General features: G+C 38.8%; 1 protein-coding gene across 1 annotated transcript in view; it reads right to left on the bottom strand.

The window, feature by feature from the left end:
* The window catches only part of LOC126469939 (negative elongation factor B), a 152,022-nt gene that overhangs the window by 109,378 nt on the left and 22,517 nt on the right, over window positions 1–20,127 (bottom strand). The window contains exon 3 of the mRNA XM_050097345.1: window positions 7,227–7,415. Within this exon, the coding sequence (XP_049953302.1) occupies window positions 7,227–7,415 (189 nt within the window). The remainder of the gene's footprint in view (window positions 1–7,226; window positions 7,416–20,127) is intronic.

Here is a 20,127-nt window from a genome sequence, read left to right as displayed (position 1 = left end):
TATGATATTAACATAATATCAGCCTTTGTGATCCTGATGAATATTATTTCCACCACAAGATTACATCCTTTGAAAACTGAATGCAAAAGAAGAGCACCATACATCAATTTTTAAAAAAGGTTTGATAGCTGCCTCTAATGCCAACTTATTTGTGAGAAGCTTACTGATTGCTTCATTACATAATAATAGTTTGAGGAAGGATTATGCAAAGTGTTCCTGCCATGTGGACTCACACAAAAGCTGAATAAATAGAATATTCACTTAGGACTCTAGAATTTAATTATTTCAAGGTGGGTTCTTCCTTTCTGTGGTAGTCGGCAGTCTGATTTGGTCAAGTATAGAGTGAAATTACTTTTATTTGAATTTATTGCCCTTCAAACATTTTACACATTGTTGGTGTAATTATTTACATATACAGCTAAGATACATAAAGTACATACAAAAATATATTTACCTATGTGACACATTGTTACAAATAATGTGAAAAAAAAAAAAAAAACAAAGATGACGAGACTTACCAAACAAAATCGCTGGCAGGTCGATAGACACACAAACATACACACAAAATTCTAGCTTTCATAACCAACGGTTGCTTCGTCAGAAAAGAGGGAAGGAGAGGGAAAGACGAAAGGATGTGGGTTTTAAGGGAGAGGGTAAGGAGTCATTCCAATCCCGGGAGCGGAAAGGCTTACCTTAGGGGGAAAAAAAGGACGGGTATACACTCGCACCCTCCCACCACCACCTACGCCAGTCCTGTAACCCGGAAGATGTACATGATCAAAGGCAGAGCCACGTGTGAAAGCACCCACGTGATTTACCAACTGACCTGCCTACACTGTGAAGCTTTCTATGTGGGAATGACCAGCAACAAACTGTCCATTTGCATGAATGGACACAGGCAGACAGTGTTTGTTGGTAATGAGGATCACCCTGTGGCTAAACATACCTTGGTGCACGGCCAGCACATTTTGGCACAGTGTTACACCGTCCGGGTTATCTGGATACTTCCCACTAACACCAAGCTGTCAGAACTCCGGAGATGGGAACTTGCCCTTCAGTATATCCTCTCTTCTCGTTACCCGCCAGGCCTCAATCTCCGGTAATTTCAATTTGGCGTCGCTCATACATCTTTCAACAACATCTTTGCCTCTGTACTTCCGTCTCGACTGACACCTCTGCCCAAACTCTTTGCCTTTACAAATGTCTGCTTGTGTCTATGTATGTGCGGATGGATATGTATGTGTGTGCGAGTGTATACCCCTTCTTTCCCCCTAAGGTAAGTCTTTCCGCTCCCGGGATTGGAATGACTCCTTACCCTCTCCCTTAAAACCCACATCCTTTCGTCTTTCCCTCTCCTTCCCTCTTTCCTGATGAGGCAACAGTTTGTTGCGAAAGCTTGAATTTGAAATTTATTGCAACTTAGTATGAGTATTCAGAACTTCATGTAACTTAAATGTGATCTCTCATACTCCTTTATGGAGTAGTATGCTTCCTTCTCGAACCACTCTGCTAGAACATTATAAATTTATTATAGAGAGCAGAATGGGCAGCTTTTGGCAGTCTATTGAAAAATCTGGGGCCTAGATATTTGTGGCTGTTATGGACCTTAGGTAGACTATTGTTGGGCAGACCAATTGATTGTCCAGTTCTTGAGTTGGGATCATGTACAGACATCCTAAGCTTAACATTATTTAAATTCTCTTTAACACTGAGATACACTATGTGATCAAAAATATCTGGTCATCCCCAAAAACATATACGTTTTTCATATTAGGTGCATTGCGCTGCCATCTACTGCCAGGTACCCCATATCAGCGACCACTGTAGTTGTTAGACACTGTGAGAGAGCAGAATGGGGCGCTCCGCGGAACTCACAGACTTCAAATATGATCAGGTGATTGGGTGTCACTTGTGTCATACTCTGTACGTGAGATTTTCACACTCCTAAACATCCCTAAATCCAACGTTATAGACGTGACAGTGAAGTGGAAACGTGAAGGGACACACACAGCACAAAAGTGTACAGGCTGACCTCATCTGTTGACTGACAGAAACCGCCGACAGTTGAAGAGGGTCATAATGTGTAATAGGCAGACATCTATCCAGACCATCACACAGGAATTCCAAACTGCATCAGGATCCACTGCAAAAACTATGACTGTTAGGCGGGAGGTGAGAAAGCTTGGATTTCATGGTCGAATGGCTGCTCATAAGACACACATCACGCCAGTAATTGCCAAACGATGCCTCACTTGGTGTAACAAGCATAAACATTGGACGATTGAACAGTGGAAAAATGTTGTGTGGATTTACGAATCACAGTACACAATGTGGCAATCCGATGGCAGGGTGTGGGTATGGTGAATGTCCGGTGCACGTCATCTACCAGTGTGTGTAGTGCCAACAGTAAAATTCAGAGGAAGTGGTATTATGGTGTGGTCGTGTTTTTCGTGGAGTGAGCTTGCACACCTTGTTGTTTTGTGTGGCACTATCACAGCCCCCAGGCCCTCATTGATGTCTTAAGCACCTTCTTGCTTCCCACTGTTGAAGAGCAATTTGGGGATGGTGATTGCATCTTTCAACATGATCAAGCACCTGTTCATAATGCACGCCCTGTGGCAAAGTGGTTACACAACAATAACATCCCTGTAATGGACTGGCCTGCACACAGGCCCAACCTGAATCCTACAGAATACCTTTGGGATGTTTTGGAACGCCAACTTCATGTCAGGCCTCACTGACTGACATCAATACCTCTCCTCAGAGCAGCACTCCATGAAGAATGGGCTGCCATTCCCCAACAAACCTTCCAATATCTGATTGAATGTATTCCTGCGAGAGCGGAAGCTGTCATCAAGGCTAAGGGTGGGCCAGCACCATATTGAATTCCAACATTACCGATGGAGGGCACCACGAACTTGTAAGTCATTTTCAGCCACGTGTCCGAATACTTTTGATCACATAGTGTATATATAGAGGCTTGGGACTGTCATAATATTGAGCTCTTTGAAGTGATCTTTAATGGATTCTCTTGGAGTCAGTACTGCTATACATCTGATTACCGCCTTTTGGCACTTGAATACAGTTTTTTAGCTGGGACAATTGCCCCATAGAAGAGTTCCATAGGTAATGTGGGAATAGAAAAATGCAAAATATGCATATATTAGTACCATTTTCTTACATTATTCCTTAGTTTGTAGAGCAGATAAAAAACTTGAGAAAGTTTTGAGTATAATTTTTCTGTATGACTCGCCCAGCTGAGTTTCTGATCTATGTGGAAACCTAATAGGTTGTCTATTTTTTTATGTTCATTGGAGACACTTAAATTGAAAACAATATCTTCAGTTTAGTTGCAAATAGTTTGCCAGGAACCAGTTAGTGCATCAGTCCATTGCTACATTTATATTATGTCGCAGCTACTCTGAACTGTCAAACTGTGTGATCTGAGTTGTATCATCTGCGTACAGTAATGCCTGAAAAGGCAAAAATGAGGGTAAGTCATTTATATAGACAATGAATAGGGATGGACCCAGTACTGAGCCCTGTGGAACACCTTTTGTAACAGGTAATAAGCCTGACCTTTGGTTGTTTTTTAGTTACCATCTGCTTTCTGTTGCTTAGGTACGACTCAATAAGGTGAAGAACATCCTCTCCCACTCTGTAGTATTGGAGTTCTTTTATACGTATAATATGGGAGACAGTGTCTAAAGCTTCCTCAAATCTATAAGAGTTGCACAGGTTGTTTTTTTTCAGTCTCAAAAGAATAATATATTTTTGTGATAATAATCTCAACTGCTTTAACAGTGGAGAGATGACATCCGAAACCATATTGTGAGGAGCTAATAGATTATTTTTCTTAAAGTGCCGGTTCATCTGTTTGTGCATACAATAGTTTATAATTTTTTATATGATTGGTGTGAGTGAAATGGGATGACAGTTATGAGGAGATGCTTTATCACCTTTCTTATGGACAGATGTTACAATAGTAATTTTTAGGCAATCTGGCAAGATTCCTTCGTGTAGCATTTGGCTGATGATTTTGGTTAGTGGCAGTACAATTTCTCTCTTTATATTTTCTATCAGGTGATTTGAAAGTCCATAGAAGTATTTTGCTTTTGACTTGCGAAGTTTGACAATTGCTTCGCTAACCTGTCTGTAGAATACACAAGTCCAGCAGAAATTGTTGTACTGCTTATTATCTAGAGTTGGAAGCAATACTGCAGCTTTATTTGCATCCTCAGTGAGATTTTTATTTGAGCCAGAACTGGTAAAGTGTACATTTAAGGTGTCTGGATGGATTGGAATGTTGTTGCATATATTTTCAGAGCTTATCTCTGTTTTGATAACTTTCCATGCTGTTTTACACTTATGTATCAAATTGAGCATGTAACTGTCATTGGCTTTCCTCTTGGCTGCTCTAATTTCTCTTCAATATCCCCTTCTCGGTGTTGTGTAACCTTCCTTCTCAGCTTGATCCTGTTGCAATCTGTCGTAGTAAGCCATCATTTCTTCCCTAAGTTTGCGCAGGTGTGGCGTGTATCAGTTTCTCAGTTCTTGCAGTTTATTACTCTGTTTCTGCTTTGGGAGTTTCCTGTGATATTTGGACAACATGAGTTAAGGTTTTCTACTAATAATTCTAAAAAATTCTGTGTTAAATCATTGACAGACATACCATTAGTAAGTACTGTATTCCAGTTTATGTGATTAAGATTGGTTTTTAACTGATTCAATTTATGTGCATTGACTGGCCTGATTACTCTTCCTAGTTCAGTTGAAGAACTGTCTGTTTTGTTGTTTAGAGGGTGCCTAAGCCAAAGCCCTGCAGGATATCCAAGGTTTACAGTACCAAATTCAGTTTTATTTGGCTGAAAGTTGCATATTATATTATCTAGGCAAGCACTGAGCCCGGTGGGTTTGTCATTTAGGCAGCAGAAGTCTTAATATGTCTAATAGGTGCTTCACATGTTTGGCTTTATACCTAATAACTACATTAATATCACCAAATACCAAAATTTTGCAGTGTTTGTATTTTAAGAGCATTTTCATCATTTTTTCAAGATTTTTTATGAATAATTCTGTGTTATCACTAGGAGAGTGGTACACTGATATAGCTATTAGTTCATGACTTGGCATCATCATTGCTGAGACTTCAAAAACTGCTTCTATACATAGAGAACTCACATCTACCACTTTGTATTCTAAACTGCTTGTTTCTTTGATAAAGATTGAAACACCACCATGCTTCAAATTTGTTCTACAGCAACAAGTTGCTAATTGTTACTGATAAAGTACACTTACTTCAAGTTCACTATAATTTGACCAGTGTTCATTTGCTAGCAGAACATCGCAACTTAATTTCTCCAGCCACCATTCCATTTCTGTGAGTTTATTTTTTAGTGACTGTATATTAATATGCAAGAAAACCACTATTTTTGCATTACTGTGTGACTAGCTGGACACACAAAATTCTTGACTATTGTCGTCTGGCTGCGCCAGGTGAAATTCATCAGATCACTTAAGCTATGCCTCCATTGTGTGTATCACGTAAGAAATACTGAGGTTCCTTCCATGTGTGTGTTAGACAAGCTGTTTTTTCTGCTGGTGACGCTGATAGTGGAGATGCTGGTGTTGTCTCTGCTGTGCTGAGAGTGTTCCTGTTTAAGATGATTTCACTTTTGTGTATTTGATTCTTGTTGTTGATATTATTATTTATGTTTTTTATGCGCAGTTTTTTCCGCAGGGTATTAAGGTCTAATACATGTGATGTGTGGAATCTGTGGTCCATGTTGCTAAAATTGAGGATTTTTACATTTTTGAAATGTTTACATAACACTGACATTTGTTCATTGGTGGCAGTAATGTCTTTGTTTACCCATGACCACGGTGGTAAGTTGTATCGGCGTAGGATATTCAACATGAAGACATTTGTGTGTCTCAGCTATCCTAAGCACTTTTTTAGTTCCAGTTTTGCTTTACATGTTACTTGTTTGTTTGCATCATTTGACCCACTGCAAAACACAAAATAATCTTTCGAGGGCAAACTTATTGCATCTGTGGACCATGCGTGTTTACTTACTTCAGACATAATTGTGCCAGACTTCATGAAGGCACTTGCATTTACTGTAGGCTGTTCATTGAGGAGACGAGCAAATATTCAATCATGATCGTCTGCCATAACAATTACTTTGTTTCTCTGTTCACGATTCTTACCGCTTTTAGACTGTACACTTTTATATTTTTATCAACAACACATACATTTTTGGAATATTACTTTCACTGTTTCTGCTGTTTTCAACAACTAACTTAGGCCTCAATAATTTCTGCAAAGAATACAAATATGCACAACAAAGAAGTTAAACCAAATGTGAAATGGGACATGATAAACATACACTTTTTGTCACATACAGTATTCCTGTGTTGTCAAGTACTACTGAGTAGCAATGAATGCATATGTTTAACACACAGGGCTACATTCATATTATATGCACCTGGCTGAGTAAATCATTTCATTGTATTACACATTCCCTGGTTGAGTAGCATCTGTACAAGTATTTATATTACTTTGGCACGAACAAATATTACTGTTTCCATTACTAAGGTTCCATTTGTTATGTCGTATTACAATCTTGAACCATCCCTTATGTTGGGACAAGTTTAATCAAAACTGATCACCTCAGTGGCTCTGGAGAACCTTTTAAGCCAACACATTCTTGATCCCTGCTGGGGAAATGTTACATATGAGATATGGCACAAAAGATAAAGGACAGATACTGAGGATTCTGTACCTAGCAAATATGTTCAATTAGTAGTGAATCCCTTTAAAGTACGGTCCATTTGAATACACAAATGTCAGTGTACTTTGCTACCAGTGCTCAGAACATTTCTGCATCTTTTCTCTAGGGCTGCATTGGAACTACACTGCGTTTGATTCCTACAGGAGCCCAAGAACACTTTTATTATAAATTGCTCATCCACTACCAATAATTTGATATCAATATTCATGGAACTTGTCACAGTTTAAACTTGAAAGGCACACATTAGCATACCATGACAAAAAATTTCCTAATTAGTTTATGTACAACATACTTCTTTTCTAAACAGTAGTAAACTTTATGTTTACACGTTCCACACTGCTTCTACAACAATGAATTAATTTTGATAAACCCCAGAACATTTCAAATAATTTTCAAAGATGCCTTCAAATAGGATAACATGTACTACTGTACCAGAACTTTCAGATATTTGTCTTCAATGTGAGGCGTATTGCGAAGAATACACATAACCACAGGCCGAAGAGCCTTTACTCGTACAACTGAGAAGCTCTTGGCCAAAAGTTCTTTCAGTTTGCGGTCTCTTTCCTTTCCTTCCTTCTGACCAATTTCATTTATATGTTGTACCAAGCGGTCCCTCAGTTCCTGAAAACAAAAATATTTTCTTCAGCAACTTATGTGCAAATCACAGTGCAGGCTAATTAACAGTCTGTCTTGAAAGAAAATAGTTGTTTCAACAATTTATGAACAAGTTTAGTATCATATTACAATCAATAGTAAGCATGGTACTTCTTAACAGAGATAATATCCAAAAACATAATAACTGTCAAATGAAACACTACAAATAAAATCACAATTTCTGCCCCTGAAATCTGCAGCTAACACCAAAAATAAAACAACAGCCATGAAAAACAGCATGCTGGTACCTGCCCTTCAATAAAGCAGATTAGTTAAAAGTATGTACAATGGAAACAATACACTCAGAAACCTTTAATTAAGTGCAAAAATACTATACTTTGTAACAAAATTAAGTGTTAGGAATTTTCTAATTTAATACACAGCTGTAATTAATTTTTTTTATTTTGACTTGAATTTTGGTCAAATTCAGACCATTATTGGAGCATAAAATACCAGTTAAAACCCTATTAAAACACAGAGAAACAATCAACTGAATATTGTAGCTTAGGCATGCAAAACAGGACTGCGGCAGAGATGGAGGTGCAAGGTTTATAAGGAGGACAGTTATTCTGGTAAAAGCATGATAAAACATAATCATATGTTAACATAAAACATGAAACAAAAAATTAACATCTTTAGAAATAAAAACATGTATCTCTCTGCCTTTCTTTCCAGCTTCCAAATAAGAATAGATAAATGTCAGCAAGAACCACTCTATGAGGAACGAGGGCATTTCGAAAAGTAAAGATACAATGGCTCGCAGTCCTTAAATAGAACATTTATTTAGAAAACGTCAGTTACATCTTATTAACTGGATTATTTGTTATTTTTCGACATAATCAACCCCATTATCCAAACATTTGTTAAGTCGGTGCACAAGCTTTTGTATCCCACGGTCACAGAAGGTTGCCGCCTGTTGTCGGAACCACATTTCAACTTCATCTTTGATCTCTTCATCATCGTGGAATGATTTTCCACCAAGATGTGACTTCAGGTAACGGAAGACATGGAAGTCGGTGGGCGCAAGGTCTGGGCTGTATGGCATGTGGTCCAATACATCCCATTTGAATTGTTTGAGTAGTGCTTTGGTTACGAGTGCTGTGTGAGGCCGAGTGTTGTCATGAAGCAAGTGGGCTCCACTTGTCAGCATTCCCCTGCGTTTGTTTTGAATTGCCCTTCGAAGACGTTTCAAAGTCCGGCAATATGCAGCAGCATTAATTGTCATTCCAGGAGGCATAAATTCCAACAGAAGAATGCCTTGTCTGTCCCAAAAAACAGAAGCCATGATTTTCTTCGCTGAAATCAACATTTTAGATTTCTTGGCTTTTGGTGAATTCGAATGGCACCATTGCATTGATTGTTGCTTGGATTCAGGTGTATGGTGATAAACCCACATCTCGTCACCTGTCACAACGTGATCAAGGAACTCATCACCTGCTTCAGCATAGCATGTGAGGAAGTCGAGTGCAAAGCCCATCTTTTTTTTTTTTGTGTTCTTCCGTTAACAGTTTTGGAACCCAGCATGCACACAATTTCATGTACCCTAACTTGACAGTCACAACGTCATAAAGATTTGTCATTGACACATCCGGTATGATCTGCTGCCATTCTTTCAATGTGAGACGTCTATTCGCACGAATTGCTTCCTCCGTTCTCCGAAGAAGGGCATCAGAGATCACAGATGGCTGACCTGTTCTTTGTTCGTCATGAACATCGGTCCTACCTTCAGAAAAATGACGACACCATTTGATTACATTTTGTCAATCCACAATGTTCCCATAAACAGAAACAATTTCTTTGTGAATTTCTGCTGGTCGCTGACCTTTTGCATGAAGAAAACATATGATGGAGCGCACTTCGCATTTAGCGGGATTCTGAATTGGCGCAGCCATTTTAAACATGACATACTCCAACCAGAAGCAACGTTCAACTGCCGAACGACAGCGAGGAGAAAGCTAATGGTTCAAGATTAACACCACTTGCTCACCAAAACTCTTCTGTTCCTCTGGCGTACAGTGTATCTTTACTTTCCGAAATACCCTCGTACATATATACATTCTGGTATGTACAACAATAATGAAAAATCTGAGTATTGTCCTTATCATTTCAACTTCACCATGTTTGATTCTTGTTAGTGTAAATTAGACAATATCATCAGACTTTCAAATAACTGTATTTTAAAACTTTCTGTAGATTAAAATTTTGGGTCAGATTGGAGCTGAAACCTGGGATGTTTTCCTTTCACAAGCAAGCTCCTTACTGACTGAGCAATACAAGTATGACTCATGACCTACCCTCACAGTCTTGGTCTGACACACAATTTTAATCTGTTCCAGCACACACACACACACACACACACACACACACACACACACACACACACACACACCTGCAAAACGAAAATTCATTCAGGGGCTTTAATTATATTTCACTTTTCCATTAAATATCTTGTATTATTATTATTATTATTATTAGCATTAGCAGTAACTGTCTCCTGGTCTTTGTATGAGTAACAGAATTTAGCTTAATCACCATCTGCCACTCAAGTCCTTATTTAAAGGTAGAACAAAATTTTCCCTTAGCCAGTAGTTGCAGTCTAAAAATCTCTAACCAGTTCTAGGTATATTCCTTTCAATATATTACTTTTATTTATTTCTTAATTAACGTGTTCAGCACAGTTCCTATTGGTCTTTCTCGCTACACACCACTTGAGATATTTATCACAAATGAGTGTATTATTGCTGTAATGTATGAAAATGTCTTTCTACCATGCTACTTTCATACGTTTCATAGAAATTTTATGCCGCTAAATACCAACACCTCTCTTCACATAGGGCATTGTTCCACTCAGTTAGGTTCAACACCTACATCTACATTTATACTCTGCAAACCACTGTGAAATGCATGGCAGAGGATATGTCCTATTGTACCAGTTATTAGAGCTTTTTTCCCATTCCATTCACTTATGAAGTGGAGAAGAATTATTGTTTGAATACATCAATGCACATTGCAATTAATCTAATCCTGTTTCCACGATCCCTACAAGAACAATAAGTGGTGGTTCTTGTATATTGTGAAGGCATCTTCAAAGCCAGTTCTTGAAATTTTGTAAACAGGCTCTCTTAGGGTAGTTTACATCTCTCTTCAAGAGGCTGACAGTTCAGTTCCTTCAGAATCTCTGCAGCACCTTCCAACGGGTCAAATAAACCTGTGACCATTTGTGCTGCTCTTCACTGTAAACATATAAGGTCCCCTGTTTTCCCCATTTGGTACGAGACCCACACACTCGAGCAATATTCTAGAACTACCAATAAACTGAAGGCTGCCATCTGCTTTACACAAGACTGCACCTATGTTATCTTCACATTTCATATCCATATGGACTGTTACCCACCAGGTATTTGTATGAATTGACGAATATAATTCTGGACTCATTGATATTATAGTCATAGGGCACCACATGTTTTCATTTTGTAAAGTGCACAATTTTATATTTCTGAACATTTGAAGCAATTTGCCACTCTTTGCATCATTTTGAAATCTTGTCACGATCAGACTGAATATTCACACAGCCCCTTTCAGACAGTACTTTATTATAGACAACTGCATCATTTGCAAAAACTCGAAAGTTACTATTAATATTCTCCACAACATCATTAACGTACAAAATGAACAGCAAGGTGTGAAGACACTTCCCTGGGGTATTCTCAAAGTTACTTCTGTATCCGTTGATGACTCTCCATCCAAGGCAAGATGCTGAACCCTCCACACCAAGAAATCCTCAACACAGTCACAAATTTCGCTTGATGCCTCATACAAGTGTACTTTTCATAAGTGTAGATGTGGCACCGAGTCAAATGCTTTTCGAAAATCAAGAAATATTGAATCTATCTGTCTGCCCTGATCTACGGCTTTCGGAATGTCTTGTGAGAAAAGTACAAGTGGATTTCACATGATTGATGTTTTCGGAATCCATGCTGGTTGGGATGGAGGAGGTGTCATTCTGTTCAAGTTACCTCAGTACATTTGAACTCAGAACTTGTTCTAAAATTCTACAACAAATAGATGTCAAGGATTTTGGATGGTAGTTTTGTGAATCACTTCTCTCATCCTTGTAGAAAGGTGTGACTTGCGCTTTCTTCCAACTACTGATGACAGTTTTTTGTGCGAGGGATCTACATAAGTTTATAGCTGAGAGAATGGCTAACTTGACTGCAAATTCAGTACAGAATCTGAAAGGGATTTCATCAGGGCTTGAGGCTTTATTCATTTTAAGGATTTCATCTTTTCTCAATACCACTGACTCACTCATCTTTTCTGTGGTATGAGAATTAAACTGCAGCAATATTTCTGGGTTTTTCCTTTGTAAAGAAACACTTGAAAATAAGCATTTCAGCTTTTGCTTTGCTACTATGAGTTCCTGTCTCATCTGTGAGTGACTGGACAGTTCTCTGGTGCCACTAATAATCTTTACATATGACCAGAATTTCTTTGGGTTTTGTGAGAGCTCTTTCAACAGTATTCTGCTGTGGCAATCATGAAGGTCTTCATACAATGCTCTCTTGACTGCCTAATGTATTTCATTCAGCATCTGTCTATCTATGGCGCTATGCTTTGTTTTATATCTGACACAAAGCAGTCTCTGTTTCTTTAGAAGTTTATTTACAGCGACTGCATACCATGGAGAGTTCCTCCCATCCTGAAGTATTCACAGATCAACCCAGTGCATGGTCAACTATTCTTTTAAACTTGAGCCAAGTTCCTCTAACTCCACATATTACTATCTGAGTGAAAAGCTTCAAGTTCCTCATTGAAACATAATACTACTGTTTATTTATCTACCTTACTGAGCATATAAATCTTTTTACATGTTCTAATTGCCCTTAGTACTTTGGTAATGATTGTTGCTACAACTACCTCATGGCCATGGACACCAGTTTTGATGTAGACATCCTCAAAGAGGGCTGGTCTACTTGTTGCCATTAGATCTAATGAATTTCCATCATGAGTGGATTTCCAAACTATCTGGTCTAGGTAGTTTTCAGAGTAGGCATTTAGTAATGTTCCACAGGATATCTTGTCGTGCCTGATTGGGGCCCTTACTTACAAGTGAACTGAGGGTTTCCCTAAAGTTTTCAGTTAGAGCAGGTGATGAGTTGGTTGATTGTTATAAGGATCAGTTATAATTTTATACCTATCCCTGATACTGAGTCTTGCCCAAACAATCTTGCATGCAGCTTTAATTTCTATCTCAGTGGATTTGAGTTTCTTGTCTACTGTGACAAATACATTACCTCCACTTCACAGTAGCCTGTCCTTTCAATATACGTGCAACTTTTTCCTATAAACCTTACTGCAATCAACTTCAGGTTTAAACCAGCTTTCTATACCTAGTGTTATGTGAGCTTCAATGCTTTTTGGGAGTGCTTTAAACTCTATCAGTTTGTTCTGAATGCACTGCCATTTAACCACTAGGATTTTAATACTCTCACCTGTGTGTATGTGAGGTGTGAGGGGTGGGGGGTGGGGCAGGATGGGGGACGCGAGGCTACTTCTTTGGATCCTACACTGATACATTTTTGGTCTCACACAGCTATTGTTACCTGGATTGGATAGGAAATTGCCTAGTCTACAGAAACCCTTATGTGCTCTGCACACACTGCAAGCTACCTGGTAGCAGACTCTGATGTGTCGTGCACACCTGATCCATTTAGGAGGACTTTACAGTTTTCAAGCCTATGGCACAACTCTATTCAAGCACAGCCTATCTTGTCAAAGAACCTTTGCAGTCTCTGGTTCAATTCCTCCACTGGACTCAGAGTGAGGGGGCAACGACCTGTCCTGGGAACAACGTCCCACATTACGAGCTTCTTTGAACCTCTATGAGCACGGCTAGTATTCTCAACCTTCTCTGCCGTTCATTGAAATGAACCAAGTATGACAGGCACTGTTTGTTCCAATGTGCACCACAATTTGCAGTTGGTTGCACCCTGTTTCCTTAATGGTTTCCATAATAGCCTCTTCAATATATTGAATGAGGCTCCTAGGAACACACACTGAGTGGACACAGTGTTCCTTCCCATCCGTTGGTACCATTTCCCTAAGTGGCACCATTATTCACTGTACATTTGAACTGCCGGTGATTAACAGGGCCCTACCCTTTTGTGTTTGTTTCCCCTTGACATGGACACAACATGTTTCCCAACAGTTGAAGTGAGTCTCATTGGCTCAGTTTCCATTTCAGTGAAATACAGCACCTCTAACTTTTTGGTTGGGAGACGGATATAACATCCTGAGTTCTCTCTGGTCCTCATCTCCCCTGCACAGAATGCCTGAACCTACCACTGACAAGCCACTCACAGTAAAGTCGATGAGTAGTGACGGATCCTGGATTTCCCGCAGAAGAGACAGCACCTTTGGTACCTCTGGTGTATGACACTCAGTAGCCCTGCCATCACACTCATTCACAGCACCTTCTGATTGCCTGACATCAGTCACGGTGATCTGCAACTGCTTACAAAAAGCAACTAACTCATCCTGTGTCCAAGAACAGCAAACACAGTGGGGTTGCATTGTGTCCTATGCAATATTTCACACACTTTCAGCTACGAGTATTGATTATTTTTTAATTTATGGTTTTGATATGCTCCAATATTTATGGGCTTGATATGCTACGAGTATCACCAGTAGTCTTTTAGAACTGATGCAATTTACAGCCAATACAAAATATCGATTACAACTACAGTGAGCCTTGCTATAAATTTACTATTTCCCTGAACTGTTTTTCAGGTAACAATTACTAACAAGTTATTCAATAGCTTTAATTAATGATAAATGCTGACAATATATACTTCTATTAAAAGAGAATGCTATTGTGACACTATATGTTAGTTATTTACAATAACAGTTATTATGGAGTAGGTTACACCCAATACTGTTTGATTGTGTCCAAAAATTCTCAGAAATATACCGTTTTTGCACATATATAATGAAATTGAGGAACTAATGGTTTTGAGTGAGGACATTGTGACCAAAAGTTTCTAAAACACACGGGTTGTGTCTACTATTAACAATTTTGTACTGCACAATATATCACAACACAAGTATGAGTTTTGATGCAATCAACATGACACAAGCACAAGCTTTGATACAATCAACACAAAAAAAACATGTTTAAATTTTACATCCAGTATTGGACCTTAGGTTTTGAGGTAGTTTTATAAGACACACATGATTTTACTTGGACACAGTGTAAATGGCAGAAGTCAGGGTGTATACACAAGCATAAGCAAATAAACGTGTGAACTGCACAGTCTTTTTGAATTTGGCTGATAGTACTATCACTGAACTTGTGTCATCTTCATCCTTTCTGTTGTGTATTCAACAAGGTTTGTCGTAAGTGAAAGTGCCCCTGTCATTAGCGGGTATGGAAGATTTGGACATGTGCCTTTTTTCCTATCTTAACACACTAACACCATAGCAGCAACAGCTCAACAGTTCTTTGTCATACAATGCACTATGTCATCTCTTGTGTTGTGTTTACAGTCTTCAATGCAAAAGTTTTTAATGACACAGTTCCTACTCCATCACATATACCATAGAAAATTCCTCCTTGGAGTAGCAGTTTCTGTTTCAATTACATGATACACACAAATGCCCATTAACTTCTGGACATCAGAGTTCTGTCTAGTTATATTCTTGGCATGAACCCATGACACAAGTCACATCTCTCTTCCTGGCAACATTACATGAGAGAGATGTAGCTCACTACTTCTGTTCCCTATGGATCTCTCTTGCAGAGTATACCTTCTACCACTTCTCACTACAATACCAAAAGAAAAAATTAATTCATTTTTGTTGGTACGATATCTCTCTACACACTGAAATGAGAAATCCTCACAAAGAAAACACTCATCTTTACTATTCTTTAAAATACCAATAGACACTTTCAGCCAACTGGGCCATTTTTAAAAGCCTTAATTGAACTGTGTAAGTGAAACTTAAACGCTATGTAGCCTAAGCCATTCACATGCAGTATCATCACTGTCAAAGTCACCTCAATCCAGAGGTGTGTGGCATCACTTAGGTCTGAACTGAGGTTTTAAGGACAAAGAAGTTTTATCACTTAGGTTGCTCCAGACACACTACAAAAACACATTTTCACTATGTCGTGATATATACATTTAGACTGTGATGACAATGGCACCACATATGGATGGCCTTTTTCTGGGGTCATCAACCTTGCTTCTTGTATGATGTGGTCTGCCACAAATTACTGTCCTGCGCCAATCTCTTCATCTCAGAGTAGCAGTTGCACCCAATGCCCTCAATTATTTGTTGAATATATCTCAATCTCTGTCTTCCTCTGAAGTTTTTGCCCTCCACAGCTCCCTCTAGTGCCATGAAAGTTATTCCTTGATGTCTTCACACATGTCCTATCATCCAGTTCCTTCTTTTTGTCAATGTTTTCCAGATACTCTTCTCCTCCCCAATTCTGTGGAGAACCTCCTCATTTCTTATCTTATAAGTCCGCCTAATTTTCAACATCCTCCAATGGCATCACATCTCAAACAATTAGACTTTCTTCTTTTCCAGTTTGTGAATGGATTAGATATTACTAAATATTATCCTTTTTTGCTTGAGCACTCAAGTGAAGACACTTTAAAATGGCCCTGTGGGCTGAAACTGTCAGTTTAATAAAGAAGAGTTATAGCCATTAATGGGATTTTCTTTACAATGATTTCCCATTTCAGCTGTGAAAGCACCAATGAAATACTGAACACTCATGCCAAAATTTGATCTTCCAGAATTGTTTCACTGAGGAATATTGTATTACAGTACCCGCCCTTAGTCACTGCAAGAACATATAAATGCAAGATGTAGATGTATGTAATTGCAAAATGGAAAATCAACAAACCGCCCAATAGTGGAAGGCATTTGGACCTGATGAGGTAGCTGAAAGATTATGTGAAATAACTTGCTTTCTTTCAAGCAGCAGTTTATTGTAGGTCTCTGAAACAATGAAAGGTTCCTAGTGACTGGAAAAAAGCCAGGTAATTCCCATTTTAAAGAAAGGGTTGTCTGAGAGATGGCTATTTAATAACAGACCTATTTGGGAAAAACTGTCAGATGTAAAAGTAACTCCACGTGTACCCCAAGCGGCTGTTGAAGGGCCATTACTGCTTAAGATGTATGTAAACGATCTAGTGGACACCGTCTGCAGTTTTGTGATGCTGTTCATGGATGATGCTGTCGGCTACAGAGTGTGAACAAATGTAACGCACTGCACTAAAATAGGCAAGGAGATCAATTACTATTCAGTTATGAAATTGGTGATAAATCACTTGAAACGGTAATAACTGTAAAATCCCTAAGAGCAGCCTAAAGTACAACGATTACATAAAACTAGTTCTAGCAAAAGCAGATGTCAGACTGAAATTAACTGGAAGAATCTGGAGGAAACATAACTCATACACGAAACAAATGGTTAAAAAATTCTTGAATTTTGGTTGACAGCCTGGGACCCTTAGCAGGTGGGATTAATAGAAGAGAGTGATAAGATCAAACACAGAGCAGCACATTTCATACCAGATTCATTTAGTACATGTGAGAATGTTAACGGAGATGCTTAGAAAAAACTCCAATGACAGACCACAAGAAAGGCATTGTCCATCACGAAGATGTTTATTGTTACAATTTCGATAGTGTAAATTCCAAAAGGAATCTGGCGATATATTACTTGCTCTCACAAAATGAACAAAACAAGAAAATAAGAGTAATTACAGCTCATGTGAAGCTAACAGACAGTCACTCTTCAAACACAACATTCTGGAGTGAATAAGAAAGGGACAAAATGATAGTGGCAACAGAGGTACCCTCCACCACACACTGCAAGGTGATTTTCAGTGTGTTGTTGAAGTAAAAGGGTACAGGTGCTATAAAACCTGTACCCTTAAAAGTCTGATGCATGGACAGCCCTCATTCCATTCCAGTTCTGACTTCATTCTTGTTGGTGCTCTGTAATTGATTAATTCTTGTGAAGACTCCTCTCAAACTATTTAAGTTGATTATTTAGGATATACTTTTGAAAATTATTATGCAAATGAATAATGAGACTAATTCTTCTGTAAAATATTTGCAAAAGCTTTTAATTCTGATTACTGTTTTATCATGGATTTGAAGACTGGATAATTGATTACTGAATGTCTTATAAAGTCTGACTTTGGTGTCAGTGATACTGCTGAAATGGCTTGAATATAAAAATATTAATTTTCTGACCATGCAGCTTTGTTAATTCCACTTCTTTACACATTCATGCACAGAAAGAATGGTTACGAGAGTTTCTCTCTCAGTGGAGCGTAGATGGTACTGTCTTCATATTGTATAACACATAAAAATTCTGACAAAAGGATTGCTCCCCCAAATGGTTTTTACAATATTGCATGTTCTGTCTACAATATCCAACCTAGGCTGATCCTTACAATCCAAACTGACTGACTATATACAACATGGGGGGGGAAAAAAAAAAAAAAAAAAAAAGCACTCATCACTTAATAAGTTGTGTGGGAGGGCAAACTGATCTGTTTTCATGACAGAACCCATATCCAGAAACGTGCAGCTTGCGTGCTGAGAGTGTCGAAGTCTGAAAAAGAACCATTATGACAGTTTGTTCTCATTCGTTTTGGTACCTGAATACGGAAGGTATGCAACCCTTTAGCCATCTGTGTACTGGGGTTAGATGGCCTGAGCCTAATAACATTCCTGTGGACGCAGTACATTCCTCAACACAGCTCATGTGCACATCCTACTGAGGACCTTGTGTGGTCTGCCAATGGAGTAACATTGTTGACAGCAGTATAACATGTACAGTACACAACTGCGCAAGTGACAGACATTGTGCTTGCATACAGCAAAGAGGACTGCAATGGGAGAGATGCTGCAAGATTGTATGCAGAACATTTTCCAAACAGACATACCCATCATTATTCCATGGTTGCAGTCATCAAGAGATGTCTCAGAGAAGCTGGAATGTTGCACTTTTTCTGCCTGAGGTCCCACTGGTACAGCACAGTAGCAGCACTTTGTGCTTAGTACTTGTGAATACTATCCCCTGTCTACTGTTTGTTCTTTAATAAGTGCCGAAACATGATGTGGATCATCCACACTTGGCTCAAACATTACAGTTGGAGGAGACTGTGTTGACAGTGTTTGAAAAGGACCCAGCCACCAAACTCAGCAGGTAGCTTTGAGTTAGTTTGAGATATATAGCACGTTGTGATGTCATGCTCTTTGATGCTGAGCCAGTAAACAACAGGTAGCACTAATGCCTGCATGACCAGTAATTTTGACAAGTGGTCGATTGGCCGGAGAGCACTTGTATATTGGTCTGCAAGATAACTGGACCTCACCCCATTAGGCTTCTATATCTGGGGGTACATGAAAGCTGAGGTGTATTCCACCACTGTTGAGTTGGAGGTGGAATTGGTTGCAAGATTCTTGCAGCATCCATACAAATACAGAACACACCATGCATTTTCCAGTGACTACGAGACTCCCTGCTACGTCAAGACTGGCTCTGGACTGAGGTTAATGGTGCTTCTTTTGAGTATATTTTGCAATCTAATTGCAATCAGAACAATAAAGCAATGAAAAACATACAACACCATTTTACTCTCAATTTCACCCAATAACCAATGCATACTCACAAGGGGAGGCCATGAGCCATGACACTGGGATCAAGGGTTCACTTCAAACTTTGTACAGGCCATCAAAACAACAAAAAGTGCAAATAGTAAGGGGCCCTTCTCAGACAATTCCAAAAAAGTCACAGGAGAAGTTTTACGTGTCTATTATATATGTAATGTATCTGTCCATACGTACTGGATGAGAATTCATGGTGGTCAGGTTCAAGCTCCAGAAGACGAGCTAGTATGAGGTGGTGGTTCGACTCCCGCTCAGAATTAAATTTTAATTTGTATTTTATTTCATCACTGGTCATATTATTTATTTTTATGACATTTGAAAGGTAATATAACTTTTTTTAAAAAGTGTATTTGAACGAAGTTTTAGTGAATTTAATGTTATTTGACTAGATACTATTTTTAATTAAATTTAATTATTAGAAAAAACATATTTATAACTACTGACAAGTAAATGCAGAAACACATAGAGTTTTCCTAAAATGTATGCCTGTCATGATTTGCAAAATCCCTTATACATACAATCTGGTAAGGTACCCGGAACTACTTTGTACCTTGACACTTCAAGCTGTAAGCACAGAGGCAGGCCCCATTTGCCAGGTAACCTGTGTAGTGGTGAGATGTTGCTTATGTAATAAGAATGAATAGTGTAGGTGAAATTTTTTTAATATCACAGAATTCACCCTTGCACTACAAAATTGAAGGTCTGATTAGGAGTCGAGCCATCGCCTCATACATGTCCATCTTACAAAGCTCAGACGCTAAGCACTTGACCACAATGAACTCTAACGTTTGGCACCTACGCACAGGTACATCAGTTACATGATCAACAAGTAAAACTTCTCTTGTGGTTAGCTCAGAATTGTCAGAGTAGTGCACCTTACTATGTGCACACTATGTTGTTTTAATGGCCTACTAAAGATGTATCAGATTTGAAGTAAATCCGTGATCCCAACACAGTAACCTCCCCTTGTCAGTAC

The sequence above is a fragment of the Schistocerca serialis genome, chromosome 1 (assembly GCF_023864345.2).
Source record: "Schistocerca serialis cubense isolate TAMUIC-IGC-003099 chromosome 1, iqSchSeri2.2, whole genome shotgun sequence".
Classification (NCBI taxonomy): domain Eukaryota; kingdom Metazoa; phylum Arthropoda; class Insecta; order Orthoptera; family Acrididae; genus Schistocerca; species Schistocerca serialis.
Note: the sequence above shows the minus strand (reverse complement) of the source record. Positions and strands in the feature narration are given on the sequence as shown.